The 16238-nt window shown below is 29.2% G+C and overlaps 1 protein-coding gene across 1 annotated transcript in view; it reads left to right on the forward strand.

Moving 5' to 3' along the window:
• The window catches only part of LOC122271332 (uncharacterized), a 51687-nt gene that overhangs the window by 25618 nt on the left and 9831 nt on the right, over nt 1-16238 (forward strand). The window contains exons 5-8 of the mRNA XM_043052269.3: nt 3029-3523; nt 5505-5631; nt 12036-12114; nt 15027-15189. Coding sequence (XP_042908203.3) covers nt 3029-3523; nt 5505-5631; nt 12036-12114; nt 15027-15189 — 864 coding nt within the window. The remainder of the gene's footprint in view (nt 1-3028; nt 3524-5504; nt 5632-12035; nt 12115-15026; nt 15190-16238) is intronic.

Raw genomic sequence — 16238 nt, forward strand, 5'->3', positions numbered from 1 at the left:
GTCTTGATATTTCAGAGTTAGCTATACATTTTGTTTCCGCAGAATCTATCTTACTTTATTGCAAATCTTTAGATTTATTATTTCTATCTATATATAGATCTCATGATTTTACTGTTGATTTTTTTAATACTGAACTTAAAGTAATAATCTCTAAGCTTAAATATCCTAATATAATACTGATGGGTGATATAAATATTGATATTCTAAGTGATGATTTTATTACTCATGAATATATTAATTTATTATGCCAATTTGGATTTCAAAATTACATAGACAAACCAACTAGAGTAAATTCCTCATCAACTTGCATTGATCATGTCTTCGTAAAAACAAATAAATTTTCAATCAAATCCGGAATATTCATAAATGACATAAGCGATCACTATCCAACCTTTTGCAGTGTTCATTACGATGAGGTAAATAAAATTAAGGAAGCTGAAAATAAAATTTCAATCAACTATAATAAGCTCAATAATTATCTGTCAAATTACAAATTTAATTACAATCCTCAAGATTCTCTTGATCAACAATATCGAAGTTTTGTTTTCAAACTCAATAATTTAAAAAATAATTTTAAATATAAGCATAAATCAAACAAAAAAGCCAAAAATAACTGGATGACTAATAATATCTTGATTTTAATTCGAAGAAAGGAAAAACTATTCAAAAAAACTAAAAAATATCCATGGGATATTATTTACAAAACAGCATACAACACTATAGTTTCTGAGCTTAAGAACTTAATTAAAACAGCAAAATCAGAATATTTCAAATTCAAATTTTTAAATTGTGATTCAAATAAACAAAAATGGGATCTTGTAAATGGCATTATTGGTAATCAGAGCAAATCACTTACTTTACCTGATATTTTAAACGACTATGAATCTTCTGATCAATTCAATAAATCATTTGCAAATGCCTACAGTACCTCAAACCCAAATTTAAACAGTTTGCAAATATATATTTCACCAAGTTTAACCTCGTTTGTTTTCCTAGAATTGAATGATTGTGAAGTACTTCACTTAATAAATTCTCTTTCTAATAAAAACTCCTTTGACTATGACGGTATTAATGTAAAATTAATTAAACTATTTGCTCTCAATAATATAAATTTTATAACTAATTTCATCAATACCTCAATCAAGTCATCCATATTTCCAACTTCTTTAAAAAGAGCAACCATAACTCCTATTTTTAAAACCGGCGATAAAAATTGCCTATCAAACTATAGACCAATTTCAATATTACCTGTTTTTTCCAAAATCATTGAAAAAGCTCTAGCTGATAAAATGTACAATTATTTAAAACATACAAATTTTTTCTCTGTTAATCAACATGGATTTATTAAAGGCAAAAGTACAGAAAAAGCTCTTTTGGAATTTTCAAAATTTATTCATAATAGTATTGCTGAAAATAAGATAACAGTAGCTATATTTCTTGATATATCAAAAGCTTTCGATAATGTCAATCACAATCTTTTAATTAAAAAATTAGAATTTGCTGGTTTCAGAGGAATTATGTTAAATTGGTTTGTTTCATATCTTTCAAACAGAGAACATAGAGTTAAAATCCGAAGTAATTTTAGTAATTATATTTTTTCAAACCGTGGTGTTCCTCAAGGATCTATTCTAGGACCCTTATTGTTTATTATATTCATCAATGACTTTTGTCAACTCAAACTTTTTGGTAAGATAATAACGTATGCTGATGATTCCGTAATTTTGTATTCTTGCACTGATTTAAATCAACTAATTTTTCAAATTGAATCTGATTTACGCATAATTTCAAAATGGTTTACAATAAATGACTTAAATTTAAATCTAAATAAAACTAAATATATTTATTTCAGTTTAAGAAAATCAGAATTTAACTTAAATTTAAAATTTCACTCTCTCTCCTGCAAAAGTACTAATGAAAATTGTCAATGCTATATTCTACAATCTGTAAATAATATCAAATATTTAGGACTGTATATCGATTCTAATTTAAAATGGAAAACACATATTAACAATTTAGTTAAAAAATTGCGTTTCGTTTTAGTTAAATTTTATCACCTTAAGAATAAAATTCATTTTAATTTTGTGAAAGCACTCTATTACTCCTGGTTTTATTCTTTAATTAATTATGGTGCGATAATATATGGCGGTGAATATAAAACTAATTTACTTCCCTTAATCTCAGTTCAGAATAAATGCTTCAAGATTATTAATTCTCTAAATATAAATAATTCAAGTGTAACTACTACCAATATATATACAAGAATTAACCTATTACCATTTCGCCATAATGTATTTTTTCGTATTTTACTCTATTTACACAACAATAAATTAATATGCAAGTTAAAAACTAATGTGTCTGAAAGGAGACCAACTGAAATGTATGAGATTCCCCTCTTTACAAAAGAAATTTCACGAAAACAGTTTTTTTACTTAGCACCTAAATTATATAATAAATTACCATTTCAATTGCAAAACATCAAAATATATTCTTCTTTTAAGCGTGCTTTATTTCAATTTATGATGAACATTGACGATTTAGATCTCTATTTTTCACTTTAAAGGAAGCATTTGATTTTTTATACCAGTCTTGTGCCAATCCAAATGAATTTCTTATGTTACCTTTGTTATATTTTTTTATTTATTTATTTATTATTTTTTTTTTATATATATATAGTTTCATGCATTTTTTTTTTTTGTTTTCTATTATTACAGTGTACAACAATATATGACGTCTTATGATGAGCAAAATAATTTATGATTCTTTTTTTTTTTTTTTTTTTTTTTTTTTTTTTTTTTTTTTTTTTTTTTTTTTTAAATTTCTATTTTAAATTTATTGTATTACTTTTCTTTGTCGCCTGGACAGGATTTTCTTCTTGACGACGAATATATATTCTTTGTATTTATGTGTTTTTGTTCTCAATAAAGTTATATATTTGTTTGTTTGTTAAAAAATAGCATATTATTCGCTGAAAAGCGTTAACAAAAATCCTTCGAAAAAACAGCCTTAACCTTTAACATTTTCTTCACAGGAGGGTAAACAAGAATTCCAAGTTTCCTTATACTTACAACATGACAAGAAACTCCAACAAGTCTACGATGAAATGCTTCATTTACGTTGTGTACCAGCTACAGTAACGGTTGTAATGGTTAAAATGAATCAGGAAGGATCGAATAACTCTGCAGAGTTTACAGATCATTCAAAAGATAGTTCTTACCTACCAATCCTATCACGAAGTTTAGAACATTCCTTATCATCCGAAGAAAAACCAAATGAAAATCTTTTAAAGAACTTCAGGAGCAACAACGAATCGTCCCTAGCACAAAATCCTGCTGTTTGGAAAAGATCTTATCCAGATTCCGTTAATGACTTCAATTCAACTCTAAAAAGTGAGGAGAGACCGTCTCATATCAATCAGTTATCGTCTTCAAAACTGTCTTTTCGTATTTTATCGAAGAAAATGCCTCATTCGGAATTCCTAAAGAGTCCTCAGCGAACATTTATTGAACAATCGTTTGCGGTAGTGGTAAGTATATGTTGATACAATATTCAAATTTGATTTAGTGATGGTGAAATAATATGGATTTAAAAAATGAATCTCTTTGCAATAACTAGTTTTCTACTGTTAAAATATGGTTAAAAATCTCGTAAAAAAGTTCTTTAAATTTTTATTGATGATTGTATCAAAATAAATTTTAAAATTTAAAATTTTTATTTTCTGTTTCTAATTATGATTCAAATAGCATCGCACAAAAAAAGATTAAATCTAAAATGAAAGAAAATTTTAAAAGTTTAAGCCTAAGTAAAGCATAAGCGCAACAATAAATGTGAAGGGACTTAAAAAATCACAAATTTTTTTTTTACACTATCTTTTGCACCGAAGAGATATTACATTATGACCACCCTCCATCTATAACGATGAGCTCGCCCAGGTTTTCATGGTTTCTCGCCGAGGAACCATGTTTTCATGGGGCACATTAGGACCCATAATCCTCTTAGAACAATCCCTGACTTCTGTAAGCTACTTGAGCATAGTTGCAGACCAGGTTCACCCATTCATGGCAACAGTGTTTCCTGCGGGGGATGGTGTTTAGATAACAGGATAATAATGCACCATGTCATAAAGGTCGAATCGTCATGGATTGGTTCGAGGAACATTCCAGTGACTTTCAAGTCATGTTTTGGCCCCCAAATTCACCTGATCTTAATCCAATAGAGCATTTGTGGTCCTACTTGGAAAACCAAATTCGTGCTGCCACGCTACCCCCTCACAATGTGAGGGAATTGCAGGACCATTTGGTGAGCGCTTGGTACCAGATACCTCAGACTACCTATCAGCACCTTGTAGAATCAATGCCACAGCGGGTGCTAGCAGTTTTGAGGGCTAAAGGTGGTCCTACTTGTTATTAGCAGGTTGGTTATAATGTAATGGCTATTCGGTGCAAATTCCTTTCTAATTTTCGTAAAAACTATTAAAATAAGGACATACTCCATCAATGGAATATTTCATAAGTAATATAAATTTAAAATCTCTAGCAATTACAACAACGACACAACAACAATTTATAATAATACTACACTAAATATGCAGCAGGTTATCGGATCAAAAATTACCCATATTGTAATTAGGATAACTGTTGAAGCTTTTCATTTTGAACTAATAATTCAAGGAATTACTTCACGCTTTCGATAAAAAAAATGTATCCTTTAATTTTAACTTTATGATAATATTCGGAATATAATGATTCTAAAAGAGTTTTAGGTTAGTGTGTAGAATAGGATGACCCTCGGATTAGGCACTGTAACTTGGAGCTTTTTCTGTGTATGAAATCTTCAATTTTTTTATGGCGATTTCTTAAAATTTCACTTTAAGTTATATTCCTTGCTTTCTGCAAAAACACAAAAAGTGGCCAAAATATGAGGGGCACCCTATTGTTACTTTTAGTGAGTTTTAATTAATATTTTAGCTTCATCAAAAATACTCCTTACGTTTTTAAACAACTCTTTACATTTATATGTCTTGGTTTCAGATATTTTTCTTCTTTTTTTTAATTCGTATGTTTAATGTGTTACATGGGAATTAAGTCATGTGTGCTAATTTAATATACTTGTTATCAATCATGTGATTGTAGGTTACTGTGTATCACGCAATACTTTCTAAATTACTCTATGGAAGGGCATTTAGACATAGATAAGTTATAAGGCTATGGATTTGAACATTGATATTTGTAAACTCACAATGGGGTCGGCTTTTTAAAGTCGGCTATAAAATAAAAAAGATAAAAGAAGCAAAACTGTTTTAGCTTAATCGTTTTTTTTTTCAAAACTTTTCCTTATTCCCCAAAACGAGAGAGATTTATCTTCGGCTAGATAATTTTTTTGTTTATACGATTATAGTTTTGTTTGTAATTTCAAAACGCTTATATGCCATCAACTAATTTTATTTAAGCTCCTTATTGTACTCAGCATTTATTGCGTACTATTATTATTGAAAACTTTATTTACAGGAAAGTGACATTGATCCTGACATGAAAATGATTGTTATGCGAGGAGAAATGGAAGAATTAGAGAACAGTTATAACCCATCTGAAATTGTCGACACAGTCACTTTAAAAATTCTCTATAAGAATCCAAGTAAAGTTAATTTAATTGATAAAATCTTTGATCATTTTGTATAATATTACACAGAATGAGATATTCTTAATATATATTTAAATCTTTTCCATATCTTGCATTGATAATAGCTAATTATATGTATAAAATACTATTTTCAATAGTTTAATTGAAAGAATGTTTCCCATTTCTGCTATTAAATTATAAATATTAAATCATTAAAAACAGACTATTTATTCTGTTTACATAAGTTTATTTGAGCGATTAATGAAGTTTAAAAATCATGTAATTTCAAATAAAAAAGCATAGTAGAAGAAAATGCGTTTAAATTTTTTGAAAAAATTCTAAATCAATGGTGAAGAATTATAAATTTTTATGTATTCGATAATTTAGCGTGTTTGTCTGTCTGTGTCCTTTATAAACTTCTAAGTCATCCAACCGAAAGTGGTGAAATTTTGCATACAGATAGATCGAAGCACGAGGAAGTTCACTGTCAACACTAGTATATTCTGCGAGAAACCGTTCGATCGAGCGAAAAACGAAATGGAATCTTCTGATTCATTAACCGTTAATACGAATTCTACAACGGGTTTTTCCTAGTTTCAGAAAACATTTTTCCTGTGATAGAAAAGATAGTGTAATAATATTTTAAGGAATAATACTTGAAAGAACTTTTTTCCACCTCCACTTATAAATATTTCAAATAGTTAATTAAAGGTCGAATAGACAAATGGTCAGATAAAAATTCTATTGGTTTTTAAAATATCAGCATCTGTTTGCTGCCACTGATTAGTAAATTTCGAGAAAAACTCAAATATTGAAGGTTATACATAAGTACCAAATATACAAATGTAGGTATAATGTTTTCCATTGATATATACGGTAATTATTAAAACAGCACAGCAGTGTAGTATTAATAATCTCCAAATATTAATTATAAGTAAGGCCCGAATTTTGATGACACTTGCACTTTTTTTGAATTTTTGGACATTTTTTGTCTTTTAGAGCATTTTTTTAGATTTATAGGGCATTTTTCTTTAAATTTTGGGGCGTATTTTGCATTTTAATGCATTTTTTAAAGTTTTTTGTTAATTTTTTCCAATTTTTATTATTTTTTTATCAATTTTCATTATTACACTGGCTTCCAAACAATGAAGAAAATCTATAGAATATTAACAGGTGAAGCAAAATCTTTTCAAATTGAAGAAGAATTGTCAGCAAGTGAGACCGTCTTTTTCAAGTACGCACCTATAACATCAGTAGACGTTGAAAGAAGCTTCTGCAGGAATGAAAATTTACTTTCAGACAAGAGACGCTCGTTTACATTTCAAATTATTAAAAAACATTTAATAATCCACTGTAATTCTGATATTTAGTAATATTATGAGATGGAAGTTGTTATATCCATTAAAGTTTCTATACAAAATAAAAATATTTTGGTGTCAATATATTTTCCTTTTTTTGTTATTTTAGGATATAAAACAAATTTTTCAAACTTTAATGAACGTAGAACAAGTATTGTATTGCTTTATATTTTTTAAATGACTCATAATAATTTTAAAGAGCAAAAAAAAATTTTAATTCAATATTTTTACTTTATTTAAGGCATTTTTTGCGCAATTTTTGGATTTTTAAGGGCATTTTTAACCTTTTTTAAGGGCATTTTTTGCACTTTTTAAGGGCATTAGTTGTGATTTTTTAGGTCATCAAAATCCGGGCTCTAATTATAAGTGTTAAAACTATAAGCAGTTTTCATATCAATACTGTAAAAATAAGTGTTTTACTGGCTCTTGAAAGGGATATTTTCCAGAGAAAATTACTTAATAGTGGTAAATTTTGAATATCATGAGTTGGCCTCGAGCAATATCATCACGGCAAGTGATTCTAACTACAGTTAATCTCTATTCTGATTGGCTAAACCACAAAAACCTTATTTTTCTTAATATAATGACTTAAACAACTGAGAAGGGCAACAAATAAAATTAATCAATTAATAAAATTATTTCAGCTTTATTAATTGAGCTCAGTCGAAAAACTGTGATATTCCAGGTGGGAACAATCAGGGAAAGAAGACTATCAAAGGCTATAGAAGACTATAGAAAGAAGACTATAGAAGACTATTTTCAAACTATCTTATTACTAGAGCCCGGATTTTGATGACCTTAAAAAACTCAATTAATGCTCAATTAATGACTTAAACTCAATTAATGACTTAAAAAGTGCAAAAAATGCCCTTAAAAGTGCAAAAAATGCCCAAATGCGAAAATTGCGCTAAAAATGCCTTATGACATGACTTAAATAGAAGTAAAAATATTGAACTAAAACAATGTTTTACTCTTTAAAATTATTATGAGTCGTTTCAAAAAATATAAAGCAATGCAATACTTGTTCTTCGTTTATTAAAGTTTGAAAAATATGTTTTATATCCTAAAATAACAAAAAAATGGAAAATATATTGACTCCAAAACATTTTCATTTTGTATAGAAACCTAAATGAATATAACAACTTCCATTTCATAATATTACTAAATATCAGAATTACAGTGGATTATTAAATTTTTTTTTAATATTTTGAAATGTAAATGAGCGTCTCTTGTCTGAAAGCAAATTTTTATACCAGGAGAAGCTTCTTTCAATGTCTACTGATGTTATTGGTTCGTACTTGAAAAGGACGGTCACATTTACTGACAATTCTTCTTCAACTTGAAAAGATGTTGCTTCACCTTTTAATATCCTAGAGATTTTTTTCATTGTTTGGAAGCCAGTGTAATAATAAAAAATTAGAAAAAAATTAACAAAAAATTTAAGAAATGCTTTAAAATGCAAAATACGCCCCAAAATTTAAAGAAAATGCCCTATAAATCTCAAAAAATGCTCTAAAGGACAAAAAATGTCCAAAAATGCAAAAAATGCAAAAAAAATGCAAATGTCATCAAAATCCGGGCCTTACTTATTACCAATCTATTGAGAAGTGGGACTGATAATTCTTTGTCTTATTTTATTTACCACTTCCTAATTTAAAAATAAAAATAATTCAAGCATGCTAAAATCTAATGTGAATTAGTTATGTTAAAATTAAAGTGAAAGTAAATACACTGAAGAGCCAAAAAAACTGGTACAGGCATGAGTATACAAATAAAGGTGTGTGTAGCCAATAAAAGTACAGCGCTGCAATCGGCAACGCGTATATAAGACAACGAGTGTCTGGAACAGTTCTTAGATCGGTTACTGCTGCTACAATGCCAGATTATACAGATTTAAGTGAGTTTGAACGTGGTGTTATAGTCGGCGCACAGGAGATGGGACATAGTATCTCCAAGATAGCAATGAAATTTGGATTTTCACGTACGACCATTTCACGAGTATACCGTGAAATCCGGTAAAACATCAAATCTATGACATCGCTGCGAACGGAAAAATATCATGCAAGAACGATATCAGAAGATATCTCCATCCCCTCTTACTCCCACTGGTTTATGGACAGCCCTGCAGGATTCATGGTGTCAATTATCTCCAGCACTACTTCATACATTGATCGAATCCATGCAACGTCGTGTTTCAGCTCTTCTGCGTGCTCGCGGGGGGGCCTACACGATATTATGCAGGTATACCAGTTTTTTTGGCTCTTCAGTGTACAAGTCTGTTACATTTAACCTACCCATATTGAGAGAACCATTTCTTCATAAATACCCCTAAAAATGTCATTTACCTGATTCTTCCACTAAGCTCTTTAATAATATCTGTATACGCATTTCAGATTTATGCATGATTTCTTAGTGTTGTTCAGTACTGATTAATTGTTTTTTTTTTATTCACCCAGTAAGAAGAACAAATATTCAGCTCGTAAATAATATATTTAGAGATGCCAACTGCTCCGGATTCGACAAAATACTTTAAAAAGCAGAAGTAGAGAACTACAAACTAAAATATGCAGATTTTCGGTAAATTTTGATAATTTTTTTAAAAAGCACAGCAAGTCTTAAGTGTGACAAAGCGTCTTATCACATAAGCCTTTGAATTATTTAAAAGTATTCGTGAGTAAAATACCCATAATTCATATTTACTAAACCGAGTATCAGGCATTAAAAGACAAAAACTCGAAAATATTCATCCGATGACCGGAGCAAGTTGGCATCTCTGCATATGTGTGAATTGTAAATGAAAAAATCAAACTAATTTCAACGAGTTGTTAGAATTTAAAGGAATGCTGTTATAATTTTCATTCCAAAATTATGGTAAATTAACCGTCAACATTCTGTCCATCCAATTAACAGCAAGTTTAAGGTAAAGAACATTTCTTACCTTTACGATTTTGAAACCGTTTACAAATAGTATGTCAAAAAGAACATGACTACAAAACTATATAGTTTTTTTTACCATTTATGAGCAGCATGGTTTCAAATCGGTAAAAGAAATTTAACTGGGCATTGAAGTTAGGTTGTGGTTGAGTTGTGTTTAATCAAATGAACCATGGAATGTTTTTTAATTAGTTCATTGGAGTTAATGGAATTAATTAGTTTATGAATGAAATATTGTGGAGTCAACACTGGGTCTTGAACCCCCGTTCTGTCGGTCATGAGATTGGAAGATTAGCTCTCTCTGTACCCAGCTGCAAGAAACTAAGTGGCTTCGTTGACTGGACTTCATTGGAGAGATAAAATTCTTTTAAACTCTGTTTTTTGATTTAGGAAAAAAAAATACCTTAATTTAGTAAATATTGATTATATCTCGGTATAGTCTATATTTTTCTAAAAAAGCTTTCAATTGTCTCTAACAGACTGGATGATATCAGTGATTATCAGATAACTCTACTGGCAGTTTGAAAGTTAATCTTTTGCCCAAAATTAAGAATGCTTAAAAGTTCATTCAAAGAAATGCCCGTAAATACTTTCAACATTTTTATTTTTATTTTTCGAACACGAGATGAACCATGTAACCATCTTAAAACCGAAATACCCACTCTTGATACTGATACGTCAAATGAAAATTATAATAACAAAAGTCTTTAAATTTTTCGGTTATCTTCTTGTTTAGACAAAGTAGTTTTATTCTTTAAGATAAAATTTAAAACACTATAAAATGAATATTTTCAACTACTACTTTTATTTTGCTGATCAGTCGATTTTAGTCTCGTATTTTCATATTTATATTTTAAATCTTTTTCATTCTTTTTTAAATATGTTTTGACATTTTCCTTTTTTATAAGATAGAATTATTAATATTAGTAATTCAAATTTATAATATGATGAAAATTTTAAAAATTTAACCTATTATAATATTAATTAGTTAGTAAATGAACGTCTGCCAAATTGATTTCATGTAAGGTAAAGTTTGGTTCGATAGTTGAGTAGTTACAGTTCAGAAAAAAATCACAATCCACAATATTGAAATTTTGATACTAGTTGAAGCGTTGGACTTCAATTTAAGTGCCCAGCTGATAGTTTTTACCCCATAGGGGTGCCAGCTAACAAATATGTTCTTTTTTTCACTTAAAGAAACAGTAAATATAAAATTTTTAGCCTTTCTGACTTCATACAATTTTACATATTTTTTATACGTGTTTCCTAGGTTAACTGACGATCATTTAAACATCCACCTATTAGCTCGCTGTTTTTTTTTCTGTATTAATAAGATTTTAACAGACTAACTACAGATTTCAAGATTACAGTTGTACTGAAACGACCCAAACAACTAAAAAAAAAATTATGTATTACATCGCGGCTGTGGTGGCTCAGGAAATAGAGCATTCGCCTCGCAATGAGGTGACCCAAGATCGAATCTTAGTGGTGGCTAGTGTTACAAATTCTACTTCCTACTCTTGCCGACCACAGGGTTGCCGTAAATCATCCTCAGTGGCAGACGGATCATGGGTTAGAGTCCATTTGGCTAACCGTGGGAGATATCCATGGTTTTCCTCTCCATGTAACACAAATGCGGGTTGGTTCCATCAAAACGGCCTCCAAGAAGGCAAATTTCACCCAATACTTGATACAAGAGTTACCTTGTCTTCTGAATTTGATTTAAAATTAGAAGGCTGCAGAGCTGGCCATTGATAGTTGTAAACTCAGAATTGGGTCAGCGGTTCAACGCCGGTTATAAAGCAGAATAAAAATAAATAAATAAATGTAAAATAAAGAATAAAACATCCTCCTCCGTCTACTGACGTTTGACCCTTAAATGAGTTATGTAAAAATATTTAATGAGCTAGAAATCAACTTTACTGAAATGACTCAATGAAACATGACAACAAAACAAAACATTGCAATTACAAAATTACAATATTCCACAAAAAATAAATCTTCGAACATAATAATATTTAAAATATATTAATAACTCACAATGTTTCGAACTTAGAAAAACTATCTGTATAACTTAATAGAGTAAAAAATTTTAATTATATGTATTTTTAATGATTTTTTTTATAGAAAATATTCAAACGAAAATTGCTGACTGTAATGCTTTTGATGAAACAGGGCGAAAATACGAACTTCTCGATTCCAATGGGTGAGTATATAAAAGTTATGCAATTAATTGCTATTAATTAATTGCTATCAGTTTTAATAAAAAGATGGCATAAATAAATCATGCATTGAATAATTATCAGTTTTAAAAAAGGAGCGTAAATAAGTCAAGCAATGAATAATTATCAATTTTATGAGCGAGATAGCATAAGTAAATCTCGCATTGAATTCTTATCAATTATAAAGAAAAATATAGCATAAATAAATCATGCATTTAATAATTATCAATTTTTAAAAAAAGGCATTATAAATACATTAATCGTGTTATACAATTAATCGTGCATTTAATTACTGTCCATACATTATATTATTAATATTATATTTATTTTAATGTATAAAGCAGTGGAAAAGGAGACTAATAAGAACATCTGGAACATCTCTGTTATTTTTCACTCAAAATTACTCTATAAATTTTGGCTGATTGAAAAAAAAACTGTTTTAACTTTCATAATTATATACTGCATACGCGATGACATGTCAACACATTATATTGTTAAGTTTTAAATTAAAAAACAAAGCTATTATGGTAGAAAAGTAAATTCTTAATTTGCTTCTTTAGGTAAATTCTTTTTTTCTTCTTTTTACATATAGAGTTTTTTTTAAGTAGAGCGAAAGCGTATCTAGATTTCTATTCTAAAGATTAGCGCTTCTAGATTTCTATCTGCTCCATCTGCCAACTCCAAAATAAATGCCAATGTTCCATCAGACTCAAAAATTTGGCCGACGTAGTCCTTTCGCGGACTCAGCTCGGCTGGAAAATTAAATACAAAGCAATCAATGTAAGAATGTTTTATTTGAATAAACTGCTAAAAGTTTCTCGCACAATGCGCACAAATGCATGCATGAAAATTTAATTTAGTTGAAAAAAAGATTTGGACCGAAGAATTTTTAAATTTAATGTTATTAATAATCTTATTTAAATACCAAATAAAATGTGTAAATTTAGTTAAGCTTAAATAAGAGGAAAATGTAAGGATCAAAAATAATAGAGTTAATTATGTATTATTTCATAACTTCAATCTTTCATTATGAATGGTAATCATACATATGTTTCTGGGCAATCAGAATTTTCCGACTGCTTCTATAATATTCTTTGATTTTTCTTCGTTTCACGGTACCTCTTCAGAAATCAAATCTTGTATCTATGATTTAATAATATCTTAAATTTATCTCGTACAATACAAGAAATATATAATTATAGATCTAAATTTAATATTTCTGCTATTATTTACCACTTATTGTGCTCTTCCCGAAACATCACAACCATTAAAAAAAACTCTTGTAATCAATTACACAAATATTATTTCTATCATTCATACTAGGAAGTGGGCACTCATTGAAAAAGACTTGTTTATATCATTCATGATAGGTAGAAATCAAACTATTCATTGATAACTATGATATCAAGACAAAGCTGTAAGTGTGTTTTTTACGCTTGATTCAACGCTTTCTTTATTACTTTCCTCATTTAAACATGGTGGTTTAATGATCTCTTATAATTTTTTTTTTTTGTATAGAATCAAAAATGTAATTCAATGCAATGATAAAAGGAAATAGTGCCTTCATTAAAAATGGAACTCATATATTATTTTGATGTTAACTAATATTTTATGTTGTAGAAAAAATACAATGATTTCGATATTAATAGATAACAATATTTTGTCAAATTATATTTATATTGATCAAACTAAGTTTCAATACTGGTTTTATTTTAAAGAAACATTTCAATGTAACTACACTTATATTTTTAATGTAAAAAAATTTTAAATTTAAGAACTTTAAAATGGGTTGAATCGAAGTCCGTCTTTCAAATTTGGTGCGATCTCAAAATGGTGCTTAATTCTATCATATTATTGCACTCTACGACCATTCAATTTTAATGAAAATCTAGTTCGATTTGATGCATTTTTAAGTTTCCAACAATTTTGCACCGTAATTTTTATTAAGGTATCCATATTATGGTTCAAACTTGTACCAATTTTTAGCATTCTATTATACTGTTGTCAAGTATATTGTTTTTAGTATTTGTCGTTTTGTGATGAATATTCAATTGTGAAGAAAACAGAGTATCCCAACAAAAGAATTTACTCCAAATAAAGTATAATATTTTATTTAAGTTTAATTTTGAAATTTTTAAATAAAAATAAAGTTGACAGGCTGCAATTATATTTGGAACATTACCTTTGGCAAATATAGTTAAATATTTGGTTGTAATTTTTCCATGTAATCTTTCGCTAAGAAGACGAGAGCTTCTATCTCGATCATGCGTTTTAAGACCTTTGGAATTGGTACCAGGGTACCAGACCGGGTAGCTGTTTGACAGCTGACAAAGACCGACCGCCATCACACGTCTCCGCTGTGGACACCTGAAATCACTGAGATACTCTGGAGGAGAAAAGTGTTTTACCCTCTGTACCAAGTGCTCTTCGGCCAGGCATCCCCTGAACATCTACTGGACTGCCTCGGTCTTTTAAAACAAGACCTTATAGAAAGACTTGTTTTAGACTTTTTGAAGGTAAACAAACTCATGGACCTTGTCTAGCTAGGCTAGAAAGAGGGATTTGAAAGAAGAAGAAGAAAACCTTTGGATTTCTTTTTCTATGTGTCTGAAAACGAAGATTATTATACCATTCAAACCTTGAATGGCATAAGTAGGTACAACTTCACTCAGATCCAGTCGCATTTATTCCAAATACTTGTTTAAACTTCATTAAATAGAATGCAAGTGCACAAACTACGCAGCGGATGAAATTTAGCAAAGTTTTTGTTCCATGCATAATCGCAACCTATCTATTTTATTATCTCATACTAATTTAAGTTATAAGTTTTTTTTTTTTTTTAAAAAAAGGCATTTCTTTCTCTAGTTAATAGTTTTCAATTATCATTTCTAAATAGGTGTATTGCAAACGAAACATTTTTATCAAACTTGACAGAAACTTATGATTCAGAGACTTCGACTCAAGCAGCATTTGTTACATTGAATGCAACAGCTTTTCCTGAAATGCAACGATTGAATATATCCTGCCACCAACTTTCCTGTGATAAACAGTGTAACAGAGTTAGTATTTATTTAAAGTATATATATTAAATTCATTTATTGCATTTCGTGTTGAACTACCAGTAGTTAGTAAAGTATTAAAGAGCGTTATCTTTCTTAAGTAAAATGTGTAATGTAATGTAAAATGTGTTAAGTAATGTGGTAAAAGGTCTCCATATCTACTTTTGTTGGATACCATCACATGTTGGCATAAGGGGGAATGACCTTGCTGACATTACGGCTAAGACCACTCAAAATGTAAGTAATAACCTTATAACATCTCTTGATTTCAGACGTATATGTAAATCCACAATACAACAGGCTTGGAAAGAACATTGGTATAAACAAGCTAATGATAAACTGCACGAAATTTATCCTAATCTTGACAACTTCAAAACAATACATATTGATCGCAAAACCCAGAATATTATCAATAGACTGCGCATTGGTCATTCTCGTTTTACTCACATGCATTTACTAAAATCTGAACCTGCACCTAGTTGTTCTCTATGTCATGTCGACATTACCATTAAAGATATTTTAACCGACTGAGAACGATTCAAACATTTGAGGAACAAATCTTTTGGCAGCTTTTATCCTAATCTTCAATCTTTACTTGGTGACCCTATACATCACAACCTTTTAAAATTTATCAAAACTATTGGACTATATCCTCTGCTTTAAAAGAACACCGTAGTTTGACCTAGAGACCGACTATTAACCTAGTGCCTGGTGCAGTATAGCCATTTCTGGCTCTTGTGCTAATAAAATCCAACTAACCAACCAACCAATCTAAAGTAAAATAATTCAACAATAGAAAGAAAAAAACAGCGGTTTAAATTCATCAACATATCATATATATTTCATGAAATAGGTGTTGGTTGATAAAAGTATTGACAAAGAAGGATGTTTCATAAAGACTTCCCTCAACATAAATATTACTAGAATCCTTATCAAAAAAGAATACAAAAACCTAATTACATTAGGAGTTACACATTAATTTCCATGGGTGAAAATATGGAAAATCGCAATTGACAAATCCGGTTAAACGAAACACGAAAACTTGTTTG

This window comes from Parasteatoda tepidariorum, chromosome 7 (assembly GCF_982258835.1).
Source record: "Parasteatoda tepidariorum strain Cologne lab strain chromosome 7, Ptep-v5.0, whole genome shotgun sequence".
NCBI lineage: Eukaryota > Metazoa > Arthropoda > Arachnida > Araneae > Theridiidae > Parasteatoda > Parasteatoda tepidariorum.